We start from the raw sequence: 23,574 nt of genomic DNA, 5'->3' as shown, positions 1-23,574 counted from the left end.
ACATTGCCTTTCTCACACATAGTGTACAAAAATAGGAAGTGCCCGGGTAAATTTTATTCAGTGTGGGGTGGTTGGTGTTCCTCTCCATTGACTCAATGCTCGTATTCTGTGACTCCCTCTGGGACAGTGTAAGATACATTGATGCTATGCTTGCTCTCTGTGGTATCTACTAACCTTCGGTTCTCTTTCTGTGTACGTTTGTCGATTCTCTTTCTACCTCTTTGGATGCGTGGGTGCCTTTCGGGATTATTTATCATGGGTTATTTGATGGCACCGCTAACTAGTGATAGTATTGGTGCTCCTCGCGGGATGGTATACGATTGCTAATTTTGGCGACTGTTCGCCTTCATGTTCTATATTGTTTTCAGTCTCCCTACCTCAGTTGGGTAGTGTTTTATGACTTCGACGTTTACCATGTGATGTAACCTGGAGTATCCTGTCGCTTACATTCTGTAAATTGATGTATGGTCTCATGACCCTTTTCTATGTATTGTGGATATGCTTCATGTTCACTTTAATGGGCCTGTGGTCTACAGTTATTTACTTTTCAATAAAACGAATTTAAAAAAAAAAACTGCACGGTCAATGGCGTACACACCCAAAAAATTCCAAAGTCCAAAATAGCGTATTTTTGGTCACGTTTTATATCATGGAAAAATGAATAAAAGGCAATCAATACAAAAAGGATACAGCTGAAAACTTCAGATCACGGCGCAAAAAATTAGCCCTCATATCATGCCATACGTGGAAAAGTAAAAAAGTTATAGGGGTCAGAATATGACAATTTGAAACATATACATTTTCCTGCATGTAGTTATAATTTTTTCCAGAAGTACGACAAAATCAAACCTATATAAGTAAGGTATCATTTTAATCGTATGGACCTACAGAATAAAGTGAAGGTGTCATTTTTACCGAAAAAAATTTTCTGTGTAGAAACGGGAGCCCCAAAAGTTACAAAATGGTGGGTTTTTTCAATTTTGTCTCTTTTTTTTCTGTTTCGACGTAGATTTTTTGGTAAAATTGGTAACATCATTACAATGTAGAATTGGTGGTGCAAAAAATAAGCCATTATATGGATTTATAGGTGCAAAATTGAAAGAGTTATGATTTTTAAAGGTAAGGAGGAAAAAACAAAATGCAAAAAACAGAAAAACCCCAGGTCCTTAAGGGGTTAAAGGTATTCAGGTGCACAGCACTCCAAGTGTCCTTCCCGGCAACCTATACAAAGGCACATTTCAAGATTCATGTCAGATATCCTGGTCACCCATCAGATGGGCCATGTTCCTAGTCTAGGCATAAGGGCTGCCATGTAGCTAGCCTTTTATGGCTAGCCTTTTCATGCACCTGCACCAAGTCCAGGCCTCTAGTCAAATCTTAGTTAAGGTGGAGGGATAGTTTTTGAGCTCAGCGGCAGAGTCACGAAACTTGTAGGCTGGGGGCTCCGGTTAAGTACTTTCCTCACAGGTTGTGCGATGTACGGTGGTGGTGTTTCTGAGTTGTGGTTGTCATTAAGTAATTTATGATTACCCGCTACTGCCTTTTGAGTCAGCGGCTTTAACCACAGCACAGTTGTTATCTCACATACACACTCTGATCTGCACTTTTGGGGGCAATCCTCTGGAATTTTCAGGGCTTTTATTCAGTATTGGGGCTGCATCCACAGCCTCTAGGCATAAGGTTTCCCCGCAAGGCATCCAGTAGCTAGGTCGGTGGAAGTCAGGCGGTTATTCCACCTACTTACCAAGTCCATATCATGAAATGGCAGATATGGTCAGATATCTGGTTCTGTGAATCTCAATTAATATATTTTAACGTGCACGGTCTTGTTTTTTGCCCTCTAATGGCTAACCCTCGATCATGGTTTTTGGGCACAGTTCAACCGCTATTATTACTATGTACAGTTGTATAATAGTTTTTCTTGCAGGGCAATTCCTGAAATAGATTGGTCAAGTATAAGCGGGTAAATCTTTACGTTTACGTGTTAAGCCCTGACCACAAATACATGACAACCCTGCTGGATTGGGCAGGCTTTGCTACCAACAGGTCTAGCTTTGAGCCATGCTCTGGAGTGGAGCATAAAGCACCTCCTGAGTTTTTTTTACCTTTATCTAGCTTGTGGATGCTTAAGCTGGTCTTAGTTGTCAAGTCGCTTCAAAGGAGTGATCCTGGTGTGGTAGCTATTGGCCCAGGAGAGTCAGATGGAACAGATGCATGACACAGAGTGGTCAGGCAGGTAAACAGTCAGCAAACTGGGTCGTACACTGGAAAATCCCAAAATGGTATACAGGAATGAGAAAGCGGTGTAGTCCAAACTCAGATGATAAGGGCAGGCCGCACAGGTTCAGGTCAGAAAAAGGAGAGATTGTACAGTACAGCTGGGTCAGACACTCTGTTGCACTGTTGCAATGAATAAACAAATTCAAATGTGCAGGCATCAAGAAGTGGGCAAGGTAGCCATAAATAGGAGATGCTGAGCCAGGAGAGGTTTTAAAGGTATGCACACACCCAGTATAAGAAGGGCTCAGTAGGAGAAGCCTTGGGGGAGGAAGCAGAATGACAGCATCCAGGTAGTGGGGCACGGATAGCCAACCACCAGCATTACACAACCTGTGCAATATAAATGTTACATGTTCTACCTCTGTTAACATGAGTTTACTGATATTAACTGAAAATATGCTGTGAACTTGTAAACATTAAAAATTTAAATAAGATAGACTGCTTCACTAGGAATAAGTGTATATACTGGGAAATATGCTGGTGCTGTATACATAATGGGTTAGGAAAAGAAAGTGAATCGTCAGCCAGAATACTCTACTGGATCAGCATTTTTTTGTTCAAAATATTTATTTTATACAATCAATATTATTGCAGATTTGTAAATACGTTCAGCCTTTATGTAAAAATCACCAATTTAATAAGTAGAGAAATACACATTCTGTACTTTTACCTGCAGAGTCACTGCCATTTCATCAAACTTCTTATGTCATTGGTTACACCTGGTTTGGCTAAGGTTACAGAGACCTTCACTTTTCATAATCAAAATCAAATAAATACTAGTGTATAAGTGTGAATGCCATTTCCCTTCACGACGTTATCATTTTACAAAATAACGGAAGAACACGGCTAGCCTAAAGCAGCCTTAGACTAGATTCACATCTGCGTCAGAGCTCTGATTGGGCAAGGAGGGGGCCTCTGTCACAGATTCTGGTTATTTAGCAAGATGTGACTGGATGAAAAAAAAAAAAAGGTTTAAGCAGTGTATGTTTTAGTTCGGTCAAATCCTGCTAAATAAACAGACACCAGAGGAAACTTAACGGACCTCATTGAAGTCAATTCTCGGGATCAGTCTCAGTTTTTCAGAATCAAAAGGAATCTGTAACAGACACCCAGAATGTAGCCTAAGGCTTGCGCAATTGCAGATTTTATGCCCAAATCAAAAGTGGATTTGGCAAGAATTCTGAATTTGAAATTTACTTCTGGCTTTGGCTTTAAAACTGTTGTGTGTGACACCAGCCTAAGATCAGTATTACACATGCATTTCTGCGTCAATATTACAGTTGGCTACTCACAGGTCTAGTCTAGTGAGCCAAAAAAGTAGTCAGTCCTGGCCATCAGAAAGGTGGTCAGGCCAGAAAGGTGGTCAGTAGGGGTACTCCGGCGTCAAGACATCTTATACCCTATCCAAAGCCGTCTCGCCCCCTCCCATAGGCTTGCATTGAGGGGGCGGGGCGGGCCATCACACAGGGGCGGGGCCGTGACATCACAATGCTCCGGCCCCGTGATCACCAGTAATCAGATCTGGGGACTGATTGTAATGGGGTGCTGCGTGCAAGATCAAAGGGGGCCAAAGGTGGGACCCCCGCGATCAGGCATCGTATGCCCTATCCTTTGGATAGGGGATAAGATGTCTTAGCGCCGGTGTACCTCTTTAAGTCTATAATACAGACACAAAAATGCGCATGTAATAAACTTGTTTAAAATGGACCATATAGATAGAAGACTAGGATTGAACATCCCATGGGCATCCCTTCATCAGCTGGCCCAGTACTGAAAAACTTTAATCTCACTGGCCCTCATTTACTATTCTAAACCCGACTTGTTTTGTCGAGTTTTTTTGGCGCATCTTTGTCTGCGACATGTCGCAGACATCGTGCGCCAGTCTGCGACACGATGCAACATTTTTTCCCCGACGGACGCGATGTGGATTCTCCCAAACCCGAAAAAGGGGCGTAACCCGACATTTCTGAGCTTTCCCATGTATTTATAAAGGTTTCCAACCCGAATTTGTTGACTTGTTGTGGATTTTTTCCCCGACAACTCAGAGGAGTTGGAAACCAAAACCTACAAAACCCACGTGTGATAAACAGGATGCGACATAATAATAAATACCAGGGGAAAAAAGCAGTCGGGTGTGAAAGCAACATAGAAAATCGGGTTGTAAGTAAGTAAATGAGGGCCACTGTGATCCTTTTTTTTTTCCCATACAGAAAAGTCTATATTAGGGTGGTGTTACAAACAGCATTTTCCAGAAAAAAAAAGCTGTTTTTTTTTCCTGTGTTTTTGCAGAAAACCACTGCAGTCAGTTCTTTTGGTAGAAATCAACAGGTTTATATAACATCTATTTATAAAATACTTTTTTTTTCTTCTTTGCAATGCTTTTTCTTACCAGGGGTGTTCATTTAGATCAGTGGCTTTTTCATTAATACAGCACGGTCTAGGTATGGCATTTTTCTCCAACAGACCTCCTTTGTTTTTTCCTGCTTAAAAAATGCATGTGTCAATGTGTGCAGTTTTTTCCCCCCCACATTTTTCAGGAGAAACAAGATCAATGGATAAAATGAATTGTGGGGAAAAAACACAACATATATGGAAAATGCATCCCCCCCCCCCCAACAGGAATGCAGGTGCAAATTGGTTACTGTTGCAGTCAGAAGCCTTTACTAAGCCTCTGTGCCTGCCATAGTAATACTGCAGATACAGTCTGCCATAGCAGGACACTGATCTATCTGATCAATGCTGTGCAAAAGCATAGCACTGATCAGTATAAGCAATCTAATGATTACTTCTAAAAGTCCCTTAGAAGGATTTAAATTTTTTTTTTTATAAAAGGCCTTAATAAAAAAAATAATTTAATCACCCCTTTTATCCAATTTTCCAATAAAGAAAAAAAAAACTTTTGGTATTACTACATTAAAAAAGAAAAGATTGCTGATTTTTGGTTAGATCATGTGTTGGCAAAAACTACTGATCACTGTGCAAACTGCCCTGTAGACTGAAAAATAAAAATAAAGTTATTCTTTATTTGGTATCACTTCAATCATACTGACTGAAAGAATAAGAGTTATGGCTATTGGTAGGCGAGAATGCAAAAACAAAAATGCTAAAATAAAAAATGTCCCATCAATAATGGGTTAACCTTGTGTGCTGACGTCACACAAGAACACCTGCTGCATTCAGCAAGTGAGGCTGAGATCCATGAGCTCTGGACTTTCTCACAGACTAAAATGTAAAAGGGCGACATCCGCTAATTTAACAATTGTGAGAAAATTCATATACAGCCAACAAAAAAGTCACTAGGGAAAAAGATTCATTATGAATTTGCAAAAAACTGAAATGTGTTTTACCAAAGTGGTGGTACTTGATAACACCAATGTGATGAGTCTGCACTGCTCCAGATACAAGCATAGTGTTGTCATTCACCTTTTCCCCTAGGCACAACATTAGAATACATCTTTATTTCACTTTGCCATTCTGAGAATATATGAACACTATCCACCCTGATAATGGTTATAAACACCAGAGAAATCAAAGCCAAGCTTTATATGTACGGTATATCAAGAAATACCAATAAAAAAAGGTTTTGCTGTTTATGCCAGTATATGCTTTAAGTTGAAGAGGCACTTTTACTGTAATACTTTAGAGGACTTTATAGATTGTCAGGGACATCTAAGCCTGAGTGGGTAAGGAGTTCTCCATCCCACAGGGCAAAGGCTGGCACAACTGGGCCTCGAAAGTCTGCATTGAGAGTATGGATTAGGGAGCCTTTCTCAGGGTCCAAAAGGCTGAGTTTTCTACCTTCATAGTCCAGCAGCAGGCCCACTTTGCTTGGATGGCCAATGTTGGTAATTGGGATTATTTTATTTACGACCATTGCATTCCACTTTTTATGGCTATATGCAAAGACCCATGATCGGTTGCTTACACCAATGCATTCATCTCTGGACATGTCGGCATCTGCAACACCTATCCGGAACTCATTGGACTTCTTCACAGTCACCTCCCAATAATGACGACCACTCCCGACTGGGGTGTCTCCAAGAACAACAGCCCACTCACGGAAACGCTCAGGATTCTGGGGGACTTTGGTAGGGTCAATGCCCAGTATATGATAAATGACTCCTGTGTCCTTCTTGAATAGGTCTAGGCTACTATGAGCAGTTTTCTCATCTAGTTTGAATGATATTTCTGTATAAGAGCAAAAGGTCAAAATTAGTGTATTGTAACAAAACTTTTCAGTAAGAATGGTTAGGTTTGACTAAACAAATACAATTTATCAGAGTGGTGCAGTTGCTCATAGTAACCACATGAGATTTAAAGAAGCCACGGTCAACTCCACCACTCTTCCTCTACACTGGTTTTGACAAATCTTCCCCAATATCTTCTTCAACTAAACATAAAATACAGGACAAAACATGTGTACTGTGTGTATATCATGTTATTATCTTTCATATTTAAGTGTACTGTATATATTACTACACTAAAGGGTTATTCAGTGAGAGGGGTTTTCTTTTAGCACTTAGGCAATTGACAGTGCATAAAAAAAGAAGCGCTCCTTCAGCTCAGAAAATGTGACACCTGGGCCCGGAGTGATGTCAGGGCCTGGAATGTCACACTGGCCCTCAGCCAATTACTGGCCGCGGTGATGTTCCGCCAGAGCTGGGGACCGGAGGGGGTTACCAGAGCCACCTCTGGAGAGCAGGAGGTACAATATATACTCGAGTATAAGCCGAGTTTTTCAGCACGATTTTTAGTGCTGAAAACTCCCCCCCCCCCCCCCTCAGCTTATACTCGAGTGAACTCTCCGCCTGTCAGTCCCTTCTCAGTGGTCTTCAACCTGCGGACCTCCAGATGTTGCAAAACTACAACTGTTGTAGTTTTGAAACCTCTGGAGGTCCGCAGGTTGAAGACCACTGCGGCCTTCGTCATGATCCAACACCCCCCCCCCCCCCTTTTGTTTTGTACTCACCTCCCCTCGGCGGGAAGTTAGGGTGAGCTGGTCCTGGCCATCTATGCTGCAGGGACCGTCCGGTGGGGATGGTTAGTCATTCCGGGCTGTCCATTTTTACCGGGGGGGCCACTTCTCCGCGCCCAGCCCCGGAGTAGTGGCGCTGCCTTGACGCTGCCACACAGGGACGTTCATGCGCAACGTCCCTGTGCATCGTCGTCAAGGAAACGTCACTAGTCCGGGCCCAAAGCACGGAGAAGAGGGCCTCCCGGTGAAAATGGACAGCCCGGAATGACTAACCATCCCCACCGGACGGTCCCTGCAGCATAGATGGCTCGGACCAGCTCACCCTAACTTCCCGCCGAGGGGAGGCGAGTACAAAACAAAAAGGGGGGGGGCTGGACGATGACGAAGGCCGCAGTGGTCTTCAACCTGCGGAGCTCCAGAGGTTTCAAAACTACAACACCGAGCATGCCCGGACAGCCGATGGCTGTCCGGGCATGCTAGGAGTTGTAGTTTTGCAACATCTGGAGGTCCACAGGTTGAAGACCACTGATGAAGGGATTGACAGGCAGTGATGATGAAGGGGGGGGGGATGATTTATTTCCCACCCTAGGCTTATAGACGAGTCAATAACTTTTCCTGGGTTTTTGGGGTAAAATTAGGGGCCTCGGCTTATACTCGAGTCTATACGGTAAGTGAAAGTTTGTTTTTTTAAACACACTGTTAACTCCCTAAGCTAAGAAAAGCAAAAAATAAAATAAAAAAAAACTCCCTTTAATTCTAAAAATGCAGCATATGAAAACCCCGCATTAAGACAATATGGGGCTCTACTGTGAACATTTCCCCTTCTTGGGCAAATTGAATATATTCAAGGGAACATTCCGGATCTGCTGCAGACGTCAATGTAACTAAATGACTAAACAGCTTTAACCCCTTAAGGACACATGACGTACTGGAACGTCATGTGTCCACTCCCGATCTATAACGCGGGGCCACGGCGTGGCCCCGCGTCATAGCGGGTCGGGCCCGGCCTCTAACAACGGCCGGGACCCGTGGCTAATAGCGCGCGGCATTGATCGCTGTGCCGCGCGCTATTAACCCTTTAGACGCGGCGTTCAAAGTTGAACGCCGCGTCTAAAGTGAAACCGAAAGCATGCCGGCTAGCTCAGTGGGCTGTTCGGGATAGCCGCGGTGAAATCGCGGCATCCCGAACAGCTGACAGGACAGCGGGAGGGCCCCTACCTGCCTCCTCGCTGTCCGATCGCCGAATGACTGCTCAGTGCCTGAGATCCAGGCATGAGCAGTCATGCGGCAGAATCGTTGATCACTGGTTTCTTATGAGAAACCAGTGATCAACATAGAAGATCAGTGTGTGCAGTGTTATAGGTCCCTATGGGACCTATAACACTGCAAAAAAAAAGTGCAAAAAAAAAGTGAATAAACATCATTTAACCCCTTCCCTATTAAAAGTTTGAATCACCCCCCTTTTCCCATAAAAGAAAAAACACAGTGTAAATAAAAATAAAAATAAACATAAATGGTATCGCCGCGTGCGGAAATGTCCGAATTATAAAAATATATCGTTAATTAAACCGCACGGTCAATGGCGTGCGCGCAAAAAAATTCCAAAGTCCAAAATAGTGCATTTTTGGTCACTTTTTATATCATGAAAAAATGAATAAAAAGCGATCAATAAGTCCTATCAATGCAAAAATGGTACCGTTAAAAACCTCAGATCACGGCGCAAAAAATGAGCCCTCATACCGCCCCATACACGGAAAAATAAAAAAGTTATAGGGGTCAGAAGATGACAATTTTAAACGTATTAATTTTCCTGCATGTAGTTATGATTTTTTCCAGAAGTCCGACAAAATCAAACCTATATAAGTAGGGTATCATTTTAATCGTATGGACCTACAGAATACATATCAGGTGTCATTTTTACCGAAAAATGTACTACGTAGAAACGGAAGCCCCCAAAAGTTACAAAACAGCGTTTTTTTTTAAATTTTGTCGCACAATGATTTTTTTTCCCGCTTCACCATAGATTTTTGGGCAAAATGACTGACGTCATTACAAAGTAGAATTGGTGGCGCAAAAAATAAGCCATCATATGGATTTTTAGGTGTAAATTTGAAAGAGTTATGATTTTTTAAAGGCAAGGAGCAAAAAACGAAAATGCAAAAACGGAAAAACCTCCGGTCCTTAAGGGGTTAAACATTCACACTACAGAAATCAATCAGCGCTATGACTGTGCGGACATGTACGGTCACCATTGATGGTAACGCAGCAGAATTCCACCGAAATAATGAACATGTTCATTCTATTGGCGGAGCCTAGAATTTTTACATTCCGGAACATGTTCATTCTTTCTGCTTGGAAATGCCTCGTCAATGGATTGATTTAGGCGGCACCTCTTGTGCACGTAAACCCAGGCGGATGTTCTATATTGTGAAAGCGCACATGCATAGTACTAAATTTCCACACTACAGAAAATAGTAGAATTCAACAGGATGCTGCTGCTCATGCACACTGCAGAAATTCTGCCATGTAAATCCTGGAACCTGTTCATTCCGTCAGCAGAATTACACACAGACTGCATTGGGGGCAGCACATATCTGCACAGTCATAGAGCCAGCTGATTTTGGGGGCACCTACTGCACACACAATCTCTGCTCAGAATATCTCCGTAGTGTGAATGAGCAGTAAGGGTACGTTCGCACAGCCATATTTGGCTCCCTATACAAATCAGAGCAATGATGTGGGCTGTCAATCACGCTGAGGGGGAATGATCACAGCTGGAGCACTGGGACTAGGTAAGTATAGCTCTCCGTCCAGGGGACACATTTAAATGGGAAAATCTCCCGGGAATGGTGAGGAAGAAGATTTTACCATATAAAATGCAATGCCATGCATTATACAGTCATTGCCGTAAATGTTGGCACCCCTGAAGTTTTTCTAGAAAATGAAGTATTTCTCACAGAAAACGATTGCAGTAACATATGTTTTGCTATACACATGTTTATTCCCTTTGTGTGTATTTGAACTAAACCACAAAAAAGGGAGAAAAAAAAAAAGCAAATTGGACATAATGTCACCAAACTCCAAAAATGGGCTGGACAAAATTATTGGCACCCTTAACTTAATATTTGGTTGCACATCCTTTGGAAAAAATTATTAAAATCAGTTGCTTCCTATAACCATCAATTTTGGCAAAATGTAGTCTTTCTTTTTTATGTCTCTGTGTGAGCAGTGGGGTCCTCCGTGGTCTCCTGCCATAGTGTTTTGTTTCATTTAAATGTCTACGGATAGTTCGCGCTGACATTGATGCTCCCTGAGCCTGCAGGACAGCTGGAATATCTTTGGAACTTGTTTGGGGCTGCTTATCCACCATCTACACTATCCTGTGTTGACACTTTTCATCAATTTTTCTCTTCAGTCCACGCCCAGGGAGATTAGCTACAGTGCCATGGGTTGCAAACTTCTTGATAATGTTGCGCACTGTGAACAAAGGCAAATCTAGATCTCTGGAGATGGACTTGTGACCTTGAGATTGTTGATTTTTTTCCACAATTTCGGTTCTCAACTCCTCACACAGTTTCCTCCTCTTCCTGTTGCCCATGCTTAGTGTGGCACACACACACACACAATGCAAAGACTAAGTGAACTTCTCTCCTTTTTATCTGCTTTCAGGTGTGATTGTTATATTGCCTACGCCTGTTACTTGTCTCAGGTGAGTTTTAAAGGAGCAAACACATGCTTGAAATTATCTTATTTTTCCACAATTTTGAAAGGGTGTCAATAATTTTGTCCAGACCATTTTTGGAGTTTGGTGACATTATGTCCAAATTTGCTTCTTTCCCTCCCTCTTTTGGTTTAGTTCCAATACACACAAAGGGAATAAACATGTGTATAGCAAAACGTGTGTTACTACAATCCTTTTCTGTGAGAAATAATTCATTTGAGAAAAATTTCAGGGGTGCAAACATTTACGGCCATGACTGTATATGGTAAAATCTGATGACAGGTTCCTTTTGAGGGTTAAAGAAAGCTCTGGTACTGACCTTCTTATTCCCTATCCACAGAACAAGGGATAAGTGTGTGATTGCTGGGACATCCCGCGATCGTCTGCCAGGGCCGCAGCTCACCTCATGCACCGAGCGGCCACAGCATCAGTGTATCTCCAGCTCTCCTATAGAGATGCATGGAGGGGGAGTGTAGAGTTATCCCCTAACCAGTGGATAAGAAGTTCAGTACCGGAGTTCCCCTTTAAACAATACCCTCTGTTCACACCACTGAGAAGGCCATCTAGAACAGTGTTTCCCAACCACATGTTGCAAAACTACAACTCCCAGCATGCCCAGGCAGCCTTTTCAACAGCTGGAGGCACCCTAGTTGGGAAACACTGCTATAGATGGTTTTCTCTGCGGTGTGAACAAAACCTTGACCTAAGTGACCCCCGTGTACCACCTGACCTAGATGACGTCACCTCCCGCGTACAGGACGCTCCCCAGCCAGGTCACACAGTACAGGGAAGGTGTGAGGGCACGTCGGTGACGTCACTGCCAGCAGCTGCCATGACACCCACAGGAACGCTGCCAGAGAGATACAAGCATGCTGGGACTTGTAGTCTCCCAGGTCATTACTGTCACAGCGGCTAACGCCACGCTCTGATGTCTCCCTCACCTCTCCTGGAGCTGACCGCTGTGTAATTCATCTGCAGAGCCGCGACACGCAGGCATCTCACAGCACGGCTCCCCAATAACACAGCCCTCATGGGCGACGCCATCTTGGAATCCGGCAGACTGCGCCTTCCGGCGTCATGTGACGTTGACTTCACGGGGTAAAGGTTTTCGTGGTTTTGGAGCGGACGGGAGGCCACGTGATTGTGGGTGGTGACTCCCGGGGGGAATGAGTGGGGCGCTCGGGCCGGGTGTTATGTGATCCCCGTTATATGACCGGGGGGAGAACTAGACACGTGACTGCAGCTCTGTGTCCACCTTATGTGGGTTTTCTCCTCATGACATTTGGGGCGTCATCTCAGTATATGTATATAAGGGGCATTTACACCACTGTTGTATACGGTTTAGGAGTATTTGCCCTATTTTGTGCACACACTAATGGACTGATCATACATGCCCATTCATAGCCACAGATAACTTATTGAACCTAAGCAAACCTATAGCTGGCAAGAGTAGGAAATCACCATGATCAGAAGAAAGTGCAGTGAGAACAAACCTTAAAGGGGTATTCCAGGAAATATAATATATCAACTGGCTCCAGAAAATTAAGAAGATTTGTAAATTACTTCTATTAAAAAATCTTAATCCTTTCAGTACTTATGAGCTTCTGAAGTCAAGTTGTTATTTTCTGTCTAAGTGCTCTCTGATGACACGTGTCTCGGGAACCGCCCAGTTTAGAAGAGGTTTGCTATGGGGATTTTCTTCTAAAATGGGCGGTTCTCGAGACACGTGTCATCAGAGATTACTTAGACAGAAAAGAACAACTCAACTTCAGAAGCTCATAAGTACTGAAAGGATTAAGATTTTTTTTTTATAGAAGTAATTTACAAATCTGTTTAACTTTCTGGAGCCAGTTGATATATAACAAAAAAGTTTTTCCCTGGATAACCCCTTTAAGTCCCCATGATGCCGGACCGCAGATCCCCCACTTGTGACCTGATTTTGGAAATGACATCCCTTAACGAATGTAACAAGGGGTGCCGTGAGCATTTACACCTCATTGGTGTTTGACAGATTTTTGGAACAGTGGACAGATTTTTAGCATTTATGTCAGAACCTCTGATACGATCAGCCACCCCTGTGTAATTCCCCAATTTAGACCTCCAATGTACATGGTGCGCTCTCACTTGTGAGCCGTGTTGTGTGCCCGCAGATGGCTTTGTGTCCACATTTGGGGTATTTCTGTATCCAGGAGAAATTGTGTTACTTATTTTGGGGTCCTTTTTCTCCTTTTACCGCTTGTGAAAATAAAAAATAAAGTAAAAACCCAGCATGTTATTGTAAAAAAAAGTTTTAAACAAACATGCTGGTGTAGCCCCAATTTTTTCATTTTTTTCAAAAGTGGTAAAAGTAGAAAAAGCCCCCAAAAATTTGTAACACAATTTCTCCCGAATACTGATATATCCCATATGTGGCCCTAAACTGTTACCTTGAAATACTAGGGGGCTCTCGAGTAAGAGAGGACCATGTGCATTTGAGGCCTAAATTAGTTATTTGCATAAGGGCGGCGGAGGCTATGTTCAGACGGTGGAATGTCCGCACTGAAAATTTCTGTCCGGACTGGGGACCAGATGGGGTGGACAGGGTCACTAGTAGGGGGGGCCACTATTGGCATTGCCTTGAGGCGCTGCCTTCTGGGGGTCTCGTCATCACTGGATAATGACTGGGGGAGGAGGAAGAAATGTGGGGTTTTTCTCCTCTCCCTCATTGTCGGAGGCAAGCGCATGGCGTATACCGTATTTTTCGCCATATAAGACGCACTTTTTCTTCCCCAAAACGGGGGGGGAAAAGTCGGTGCGTCTTATACTGTGAATACACACACCTATCGGGTCGGTCCCTGCGGCCATCAACGGCCGGGACCCGCGGCTAATACAGGACATCACCGATCGCGGTGATGCCCTGTATTAACCCTTCAGACGCGGTGATCAAAACTGACCGCCGCGTCTGAAGGGAAAGTGACACTAACCCAGCTGTTCAGTCGGGCTGTTCGGGACCGCCACGATTTCACCGCGGTGGTCCCGAACAGCCCAACTGAATAGCCGGGTTAGTGCTTACAGGACACCGGGAGGGACCTTACCTGCCTCCTCAGTGTCTTCTCCGTTCAGGGATCCCCTGTATGGCCGGCGCTCTCCTTCCTCGTCATCACGTTGTCGCGTACGTGCGTCGGCGTGCGTAACGACGTGATGGCGGCGGCGGAGAGCGAGGATACCCGGTCGGCAGCAGAGACGTTTCGGAGCGACGGCGACACGGTGACAGCGATGGAGCGACATCCAGGGCAGCGGTGACGGGTCCGGAGCGGCGGGGACATGTGAGTATTACCTCCTATGCAGTGGTCTTCAATCTGCGGACCTCCAGATGTTGCAAAACTACCACTCCCAGCATGCCCGGACAGCCAACGGCTGTCCGGGCATGCTGGGAGTTGTAGTTTTGCAACATCTGGAGGTCCGCAGGTTGAAGACCACTATTGGGTTCAAAATCTTTATTTTTTTAGATTTTGCACCTATAAATTGGGTGCGTCTTATATGCCGGTGCGTCCTATAGGACGAAAAATACGGTACTTCTTCTACTGAAAACCCTTTGGGGCATTTATATTTTATTGGGGGTTTTAGTGTGTAAATGTAGTGTTTTCACTTTATCTCAGTGTGTAGTGTAGTTTTAGTGTAGTGCTTCCTACGTTTACTGTAGGCTTTTTTTTGAGGTGCAGTTTTTTTTTACACTTTTTGGGTGTCGTATGCGGTCCATGCCACCAGCGACTGTTCTGCACTATGTGGCCGGACCTCAAACTCCCACCAATAAAGTGCAAAAAATAAAAATGCTTGTACCCCCCCAAAAAAAGGGCTGATCAGTAATAAATCACTGATCAGCACTCAGGACAATCTACACACGGGGTACGGTCCGGCCACACAGCACAGAACAGTCGCTGGTAACACGGACCACATACACCCCCAAAAAAGTGCAAAAATAAAAACTGCACCCCATTAAAAGCTAGGGGCAGGCAGCAGACCAGTGATTGTCAAAGTGTGGCCCTCCAGAGGTTGCAAAACTACAACTCCCAGCATCCAATCTGATCGCTTCTTTTAGTTTTCAGAGGCCTTTTTAAAAATGAAAGAAGTGATCTAATTGGTTGCTATGGGCAACTGGTCAACTTTTCCTCTGCACAGGTTTGTAAAAATCTCCCTGATTTTTACCAAAAACTGCACTGCGTAGAAACTGAAGCACAATGGCGTTTATTTTTTCACTTTAGCCCCACAAATATTTTTTGGTTTCACCACAGATTTGGTGGTAAAATGAGTGATGTCGTTACAAAGTAGAATTGGTGGCGGAAAAAATAAGCCCTAATTTAAAGTGTTATGGCTCTTAACCCCTTCGTGACCCAGTGAATGTTTTTTTTATTTTTTCCTCCTCACATTCCAAGACCTGTAACTTTTTTATTTTTCCAATGACAAAGTTGTATTAGGGCTTCTTTTTTGCGGGACAAGTTGTATTTTTCGTTGGCGTACTTTATTTTATTATATATCGTATAGCTAAGCCAGAAAAAATATATAGGTTAAAGGCAACATTGAAAAAAATATGGAATTGCGGATTTTTGTGGGGCAATACTTTTTTCAGAGTTCACAATACGTATTATTATTATTTATTTATTTTTTTTGTTTCATGGTAAAAAAGAAAACTTGGAAAAAAAAAAATTGTTCAATGCCATGTTCTGACCACCATAACTTAAAATTTTTTTGATGAGCTATATTTATTAATTTTTTTGATCACTTTTTTTGATCACCTTTTATTACGTTTTTTTCTGGGTCGTGATGTGACAAAAAATCAGCGATTTTGGAAATTTTTTACGCAGTTCACCGTAAAATCTAAAGAAACATCACAATTTAAACCCTTAAGGACTCAGCATTTTTCAGTTTTTGCATTTTCGTTTTTTTTCCTTACCTTTTAACCCCTTAAGGACCCAGCCATTTTACACCTTAGGACCAGAGCGTTTTTTGCACATCAGACCACTGTCACTTTAAACATTAATAACTCTGGAATGCTTTTAGTTATCATTCTGATTCAGAGATTGTTTTTTCGTGACATATTCTACTTTATGTTAGTGGTAAAATTTTGTGGTAACTTGCATCCTTTCTTGGTGAAAAATTCCAAAATTTGATGAAAAATTTGAACATTTTGCATTTTTCTAACTTTGAAGCTCTCTGCTTGTAAGGAAAATGGATATTCCAACTAAAAATTTTTTTTGATTTACATATACAATATGTCTACTTTATGTTTGCATCATAAAATTGACAAGTTTTTACTTTTGGAAGACATCAGAGGGCGTCAAAGTTCAGCAGCAATTTTCCAATTTTTCAAACTCACTATTTTTCAGGGACCAGTTCAGGTTTGAAGTGGATTTGAAGGGTCTCATCTTAGAAATAGCCCACAAATGACCCCATTATAAAAACTGCACCCCCAAAGTATTCAAAATGACATTCAGTCAGCGTTTTAACCCTTTAGGTGTTTCACAGGAATAGCAGCAAAAATGTATACTTATAGTTGTAGCCCAATTTCTATCGAGTAAGCACATACCTCATATGTCTATGTAAATTGTTCGGCGGGCGCAGTAGAGGCCTCAGAAGCGAAGGAGCGACAAGGGGATTTTGGAGAGTACGTTTTTCTGAAATGGTTTTTGGGGGGCATGTTGCATTTAGGAAGCCCCTATGGTGCCAGTACAGCAAAAAAAAAAAAAACACATGGCATACCATTTTGGAACGTAACAAATAATTAAGTGAGCCTTAATACCCCACAGGTGTTTCACGCATATATATATATATATATATATATATATATATATATATATATAAATAAAAAAATGTTTTTTCTCTAAAATGTGTTTTCCCCCCAAATTTCACATTTTTGCAAGGGTTAATAGCAGAAAATACCCCCCAAAATTTGTAACCCCATCTCTTCTGAGTATGGAGGTACCCCATAAGTTGACCTGAAGTGCACTACGGGCTAACTACAATGCTCTTAAGAGAAGGAGTCATATTTGGCTTTTTGAGAGCAAATTTTGCTCGGGGGGCATGTCGTGTTTAGGAAGCCCCTATGGTGCCAGGACAGCAAAAAAAAAACGACATGGCATACCATTTTGGAAACTAGACCCCTTGAGGAACATAACAAGGAATAAAGAGAGCCTTAATACCCCACAGGGGTTTCACGACTTACTGGGGTTTAACAGAACTACAACTCCCAGCATGCCTGGACAGTAAGGGCATGCTGAGGATGTGTAATTTTGCAACATCTGGAAGGGCACAGTGGTCTCCAAACTGTGGACCTCCAGATGTTGCAAAACTGCAACTCCCAGCATGCCCAGACGCCAATGGCTGTCTGGACATGCTGGGAGTTGTAGTGTAAGGGGACCAGATGGAGCAGTCCAGATCGGTTTGCGGCGGTCTGGACTGCTGCAAATGTCCCGCAACGCCGCCGAATATCCACTCACCTGTCGCCGCCGTCTCCGCCGCCAGGATCCGGGTCTTCAGGGACGAGGTAAGTACGGGGGCTGGGCCCCAGCACTCCCCCGTCCCCTGCTGCGTCCTCCGGTCTTCCTCCCGATCTCTCCGGACTTCCAGGGGCCGGGCGGGAGGAAGTAACTGCCCCCCCTGCGATTGGTCGGTTAGCTAACCGAGGAATCGCAGGGGATAGGAGGAGGTGGCAGGCTTGCCACCTCGCTCCTATACTTCAGCATGGTCCTGGCTGTCTGTGACAACCGGGATCATGCAAAATTACCGGGCGGTCGGGTCCCAGAGACCCGATCAGCCCGGTAACGCCACAGATCGCAGGGGTGATTTCCCTCGCGTTTTGCGACGATCGCCAACATGGCCCCCCTCGGCATTTGCCCTGGATGCCTGCTGAAGCACGCGGCAGGAACCGGAAAACGTCAGGACGTCCGGGCACGTCCTTGGTCCTTAAAGCCCAGGGTGCGACAAAAATTGTGCGACAAAATTGAAGAAAAAAACTTTTGTAACTTTTGGGGGCTTCCGTTTCTACGCAGTACATTTTTCGGTAAAAATGACACCTCTTTATTCTGTAGGTCCATACGATTAAAATGATACCCTACTTATATAGGTTCGATTTTGTCGTACTTCTGGAAAATATAACTACATGCAGGAAAATTAATATGTTTAAAAATGTCCTCTTCTGACCCCTATAACTTTCTTATTTTTCCACATACAGGAATGTATGAGGGCCCATGTTTTTGCACTGTCATCTGATGTTTTTATTGGTACCATATTCGTTGTGATCTGACCTTTTGATCGCTTTTTATTCAATTTTTTATGGTATAAAAAGTGACCAAAAATACACTATTTTGGACTAGAATTTTTTTACGTGTATGCCATTGACTGTACGGTTGAATTAATGATATATTTTTATAGACATTTACACACGCGGCGATATCACATGTTTATATTTATTTTTATTTACATAGTTTTTTTTATGGGAAAAGGGGGATGATTCAAACTTTTATTAGGGAAGGGGTTAAATCACATTTATAAACTTTTTTTTTTTACATTTTTTCTTTGCAAAGTTATAGCCCCCCATAAGGGGCTCTAACATGCAGTACATTGATGGCAGGCACTGATCAATGATATGCCATAGCATTGCATTGATCAGTGTTATTGGCGGTCGATTGCTCAAGCCTGGTTCTCAGGCTTGGAGCAATCGATCGCCGATCGGACAAGCAGGAGGCAGGTAGGGGACCCTCGTTGTGCGTCCTAGCTGATCGGGACACCGCGGTTTCACCATGGTGGTCCTGAGCAGCCGGGAAGGCTTTTTTTTTAACTTTAGACATGTCTAAAGGGTTAATACCGGACATCACTGCAATCGATGTTGTCCAGTATTAGCCCCGGGACCAACTATGACGCGGGGTCACGCGGAGTTATATCGTGGGAACGGACGCAGGATGTACAGGTACGCCCTGCGTCCTTAAGAGGTTAATAGTTTTATTTGAAAAATGGGAAAAGAGGGTGATTTAAATTTTTAAGTGGGAAGATTTTTTTATATCCTTAAAAACATTTTTACTCGGTCGGCTCCATTGGGGGACACAGAGAACGTGGGTATATGCTGCTGCCACCAGGAGGCTGACACTAGGCAACAAAAAGAAAGTCAGCCCATCCTAGCAGGATATAACCTGCCTACATACTTTGAGCTATCAGTTTTAGCTTAGTGATGGCCCCAGGGGTCTTCACCAAGGTCCTGGTGATGGTGATCGCCAACCTGTGAGCCCGGGGTGTGTCCCAAACAGGGACCAGAATCAGGAGAGTCTCCTTCTCACTCTTCAGACCTTGTCGGCTGGGTGGTCAATCAGGACAAGTCCAACCTGATTCCCACCCAGTCTCTGATCTTTTTGGGATTCCAGTTTGACACGGCGGCCGCCTTGGTTTGGCTCCCGCCAGACCGGCGCCACGCTCTGTCAACTGGAGTTCGTCTTCTCTGTCGTCCTGTTCCAGTTTCCATTCATTTCTGCATGGAAGTCCTGGGTTGGATGGTGGCGGCCATGGAGGCTGTTCCCTTCGCTCAGTTTCATTGTCGCCCTCTTCCACTTTCTCTTCTGTCCTGAGAGTCTGTAGGCGGGCTATATCCTGCTAGGAGGGGACGACTTTATTTTTGTTGCCTAGTGTCAGCCTCCTGTTGGCAGCATTATATACCCACGCTCTCTGTGTCACCCAATGGATCCTCTGAGAAAGAGATTTTACGGTAAGCATAAACATCTACTTTTTTGCTTTTTACACATTTCTTGGCCCCCCCTAGGGGCCTATCATAAGTCATCATTAGATGGCTTACAAAGATCAATGTAATGCTATATCATTACATTGATCTATGGTATCTGGGCTTGATTGCCAAAGGCAGACTTAGCAACCACAGAAACCTGTGGAGCAGATGTAAGGCCTCAGGCTTTCCTAGAAACACATCATCTGCCCGTAATTACATTGCAGGGGGCAATGTGACCACTAGACTCCAGGGAATAGCGGCACTGAATGTTTAAATGCAGTGATCATGGTATTAAACCAGTTAAATTACTGACATCGGAGCGATATCCAATGTCTGTTATTACCGGCAGATGACAGCTGATAGCATCAGGCATCTCCCAGTTATGTTAGGGCACAAAAAGACACCACGGCTTGTTATTCCCATATTTTCTCATAAAGGTACATATATTGGTATAGAGGTTGCCTAGGGTCTCCAAAATCTGTATAGCTCCATAAGACTATATTATACAGCAGAACAGGAGCAATAACTACTGATTCAAATATCTTTATTAAGTCATCACATAAAATACAGGAAAAATGGAAACTCTAAAACAACTATGGTAAGCAGTGCGGTTATTTACCACAATCAGTATAGCATTAATCATAGGGATTTTACAACATACCATTAATGGGAGAGATATACAGGGTGGGCCATTTATATGGATACACCTTAATAAAATGGGAATGGTTGGTGATATTAAATTCCTGTTTGTGGCACATTAGTATATGTGAGGGGGGAAACTTTTCAAGATGCGTGGTGACCATGGCGGCCATTTTAAAGTCGGCCATTTTGAATCTAACTTTTGTATTTTCAATAGGAAGAGGGTCATGTGACATATCAAACTTATTGGGAATTTCACAAGAAAAACAATGATTTGCTTGGTTTTAACTAGGGATGTCCCGATACCATATTTTTAAGACCGAGTACGAGTACCGATACTTTAATTCTAGTACTCGCCGATACCAAGTACGAGTATATTTTAAAGGGAATCTGACACCAGGGTGACCCGGTTTCTTGTGCTGTTTACCGTATGATATGTGGTTCCTTGTTGTGTACAATGGAGGCTAGAGATGAGCGAACTTACAGTAAATTCGATTCGTCACGAACTTCTCGGCTCGGCAGTTGATAACTTTTCCTGCGTAAATTAGTTCAGCCTTCAGGTGCTCCGGTGGGCTGGAAAAGGTGGAGTCTCCTAGGACTGTATCCACCTTTTCCAGCCCACGGGAGCACCTGAAAGCTGAACTAATTTATGCAGGAAAAGTCATCAACTGCCGAGCCGAGAAGTTCGTGACAAATCGAATTAACTGTAAGTTCGCTCATCTCTAATGGAGGCGGCTGCTGTAGTATGAGCCAAGATTTCTCTCTACTCCATTGGACAGAACAGAAAATTTGCATTGGCGGTGAGACCGATGACCACATGGTGAGCAGCGGTAGAAACCGGGTCACCTGCACTATCAACCTATAAATTCAAGTTAGTGAAGGTGACTCTGCTGTAAGATTGCCATTAATAGTAGGTAGTATCCCCCTGCAGACATTAGCAGCAGCTTCCTTGTAGACAGCAGCCTCCCTGTAGACATAAGTAGGAGCCCCCCTGTAGACCACAGCCCCCCTTTAGACAGTGGGCCCCATTTAAACAGCAGCAGCCCCCCCCCTTTAGACAGCAGAGGGGCCCCCCCTTTAGACAGCAGCAGGGCCCGCCCTTTAGACAGCAGCAGGGGCCCCCCTTTAGACAGCAGCAGGGCCCCCCCTTTAGACAGCAGCAGGGGCCCCCGTTTAAACAGCAGCAGCCCCCCCCCCCCGTTTAAACAGCAGCAGGGCCCCCCCGGTAGACATTAGTAGAAGCCCCCATCCTTGCAGGCAGCTCACCTCCTCTGTCGGGTGCTGCCGCTCCACTGTCCCGTTCTCCCGTACTCCGGTCCGCATCATGTCGTCCTATGGAGGAGCATGTGACATATACGTCACTCTGTTTCCTCCGTAGCATTACGCTGGGTGCAGGGGAGGAGGCGGAGTGACGTGTGTGTCACATGCTCCTCCATAGGACAACATGATACGGCCCGGAGGACGGAAGAACGGGACAGCAGAGCGGCAGCAGGTATTGGGCATGGTATCGGGGACATTAAACAAGTCCCCGATACCATGCAAATAGCTAGTATTGGCCCTGATATCGATACCAGTATCGGTATCAGGACATCCCTAGTTTTAACGTAACTTTAATCTTTCATGAGTTATTTACAAGTTTCTGACCACTTATAAAATGAGTTCAATGTGCTGCCCATTGTGTTGGATTGAATGTGATGAGGAAAAATGACCTTAAGGTAGGCACTCAGAAGTCCACAGAATTTCACAGCCAAGTCATGGAAGTGAGTTAAATTCAGGCTTTATTTGTTCATAGCATCAATAACGCTTTTCGGGGTCAGCATACCCCTTCTTCAGATTGACAGATTTGTACAGATAACATTTCGACGAGCACGCTCTCTTAAAAATATATTAGCCCCCAGCAACCTCAAAACCCTGCAGAATAAAAACTCTTTAAACTTCCTTAAAAAAAATGGCTGCTATAAGTGTAACCATACACGCTGTAAGTGCTGCTTTAACCTAATACATATGGCAACCCAATTTCATTTGGAAGAGACTAAAGAGTTTTTTTTCCCATCAAATCACATATGTCATGTGAGTCCCAGTACGTTATATACCTCCTACAATGTACATGCGGCCTGCAGTATGTAGGCCGCAAAACACAATGTCTGCAGAGTAGGATTAACAAACATCGCAGCAATGTGATGTTAAAATATCAGTTGCATAGCGTGTCACGTCACACTTCTACGCACCACGAAGGCTCTTTCTCAGATTTTAAAATTATAGCCATTGAGAAAATCAACAAAGATGTTCCACAACGATAGAATGTACTTAGACAACGTGAACATTTCTGGATTTTTAAATTGCGCACTTTATAACCGTTGGGCCTAAATGAATGTATTGAGAGCAATCTGGGATTTTATACTCATAGTTTTAGGTTGATATATAAGTAGACTATTTTTTTTTTATATTTATACATTAATATTTATTATACGTTACATTCTTATATGACAATCCTTTTCACCATCAATTGTATTTATACTTTTATCATAACTCTATATATTAAACCCCATCTGTTTTATATATATATTTGTCGCTCATAGTATATAATTATTTATTATTCTTTTAGAAATACCCATTTTCCATACCCAGATGAACTTCTCTCCTTTTTATATACATATAATTATACACCAATATTATATTGTGCCATTTTCAATTCTTTCTTTTATAAGTATTTCCTCTCCTTTTTATTTACTTATGTACTCATTATGTCTCTTTTTCTATTTATTCATCTATAACTATTAAATACCATTAATTGTTATTAATTATTATTAACTTTTCCCATTGTATATGACACTATTATTTCCCAAACCCATAATTGTTCATATATTAGTTATCTATTTATTAATACTGCAACCAGTGCTGTTTCTATTGCATTTACAGATAAAATTGGTTATACATTTGTATACTAATTAATTCCAATTGCAGCCATCTACATTAACTTATTCCCCCATCAAATTTACATGTAATATGTCCATTCACATGCTGACAGACAAGCCGCACACTCGTTCTGCAGCTCTGTATTAGCGAGGGACCCACTTCATAGCGACGCGTCCATGGCAACCTGTACACCGCTGTCTCCGCTCTGTTTGTGAGCAGAGCTGTATACTCGCTCCCGTACAGCCAGGGACCCACTCCTTAGCGACACGTCCCTGGCAACCTGCACGCCGCTGTCTCCTC

At 43.3% G+C, this 23,574-nt stretch overlaps 2 protein-coding genes across 5 annotated transcripts in view; one reads left to right on the top strand and one right to left on the bottom strand.

Annotated features, from left to right (window-relative positions):
• Nucleotides 1-5,108: 5,108 nt before the first annotated feature.
• SPRYD4 (SPRY domain containing 4) lies at nt 5,109-12,048 on the bottom strand. The gene is made up of 2 exons (XM_056562391.1): nt 11,918-12,048; nt 5,109-6,468 (listed from the first exon to the last, which is right to left on the bottom strand). The coding sequence occupies exons 1-2, from the start codon at nt 12,018-12,020 to the stop codon at nt 5,930-5,932; spliced, it is 642 nt and encodes a 213-aa protein (XP_056418366.1). The 5' UTR covers nt 12,021-12,048; the 3' UTR covers nt 5,109-5,929.
• LOC130358726 (aquaporin-4-like) overlaps nt 11,935-23,574 on the top strand; it is a 50,258-nt gene continuing 38,618 nt past the window's right edge. Inside the window, exon 1 of one of the 4 annotated variants that reach the window (XM_056562386.1) lies at nt 11,935-12,074. Coding sequence is in view for 2 of the 4 variants with exons in the window: in XM_056562389.1 (XP_056418364.1) it covers nt 12,186-12,236 (51 nt within the window). In the remaining 2 variants the exon portion in view is untranslated. Of the gene's footprint in view, nt 12,075-12,103; nt 12,237-20,079; nt 20,157-23,574 lie in introns of those variants that run through there. The other 3 variants (XM_056562389.1, XM_056562384.1, XM_056562387.1) reach the window with 3 other exon arrangements.

This window comes from Hyla sarda, chromosome 2, assembly GCF_029499605.1.
Source record: "Hyla sarda isolate aHylSar1 chromosome 2, aHylSar1.hap1, whole genome shotgun sequence".
NCBI lineage: Eukaryota > Metazoa > Chordata > Amphibia > Anura > Hylidae > Hyla > Hyla sarda.
The sequence above is the reverse complement of the archived record's forward strand: the minus strand, read 5'-3'. Positions and strand labels throughout refer to the sequence as shown.

Coding starts and splice junctions, on each gene's coding strand:
- SPRYD4 (XM_056562391.1), bottom strand. CDS start 12,020: ATGGCGTCGCCCATGAGGGCTGTGTTATTGGGGAGCCGTGCTGTGAGA. Junction 6,469..11,917: donor AGCGGTCAGCTCCAGGAGAG/GTGAGGGAGACA, acceptor GCTCTTATACAG/AAATATCATTCAAACTAGAT.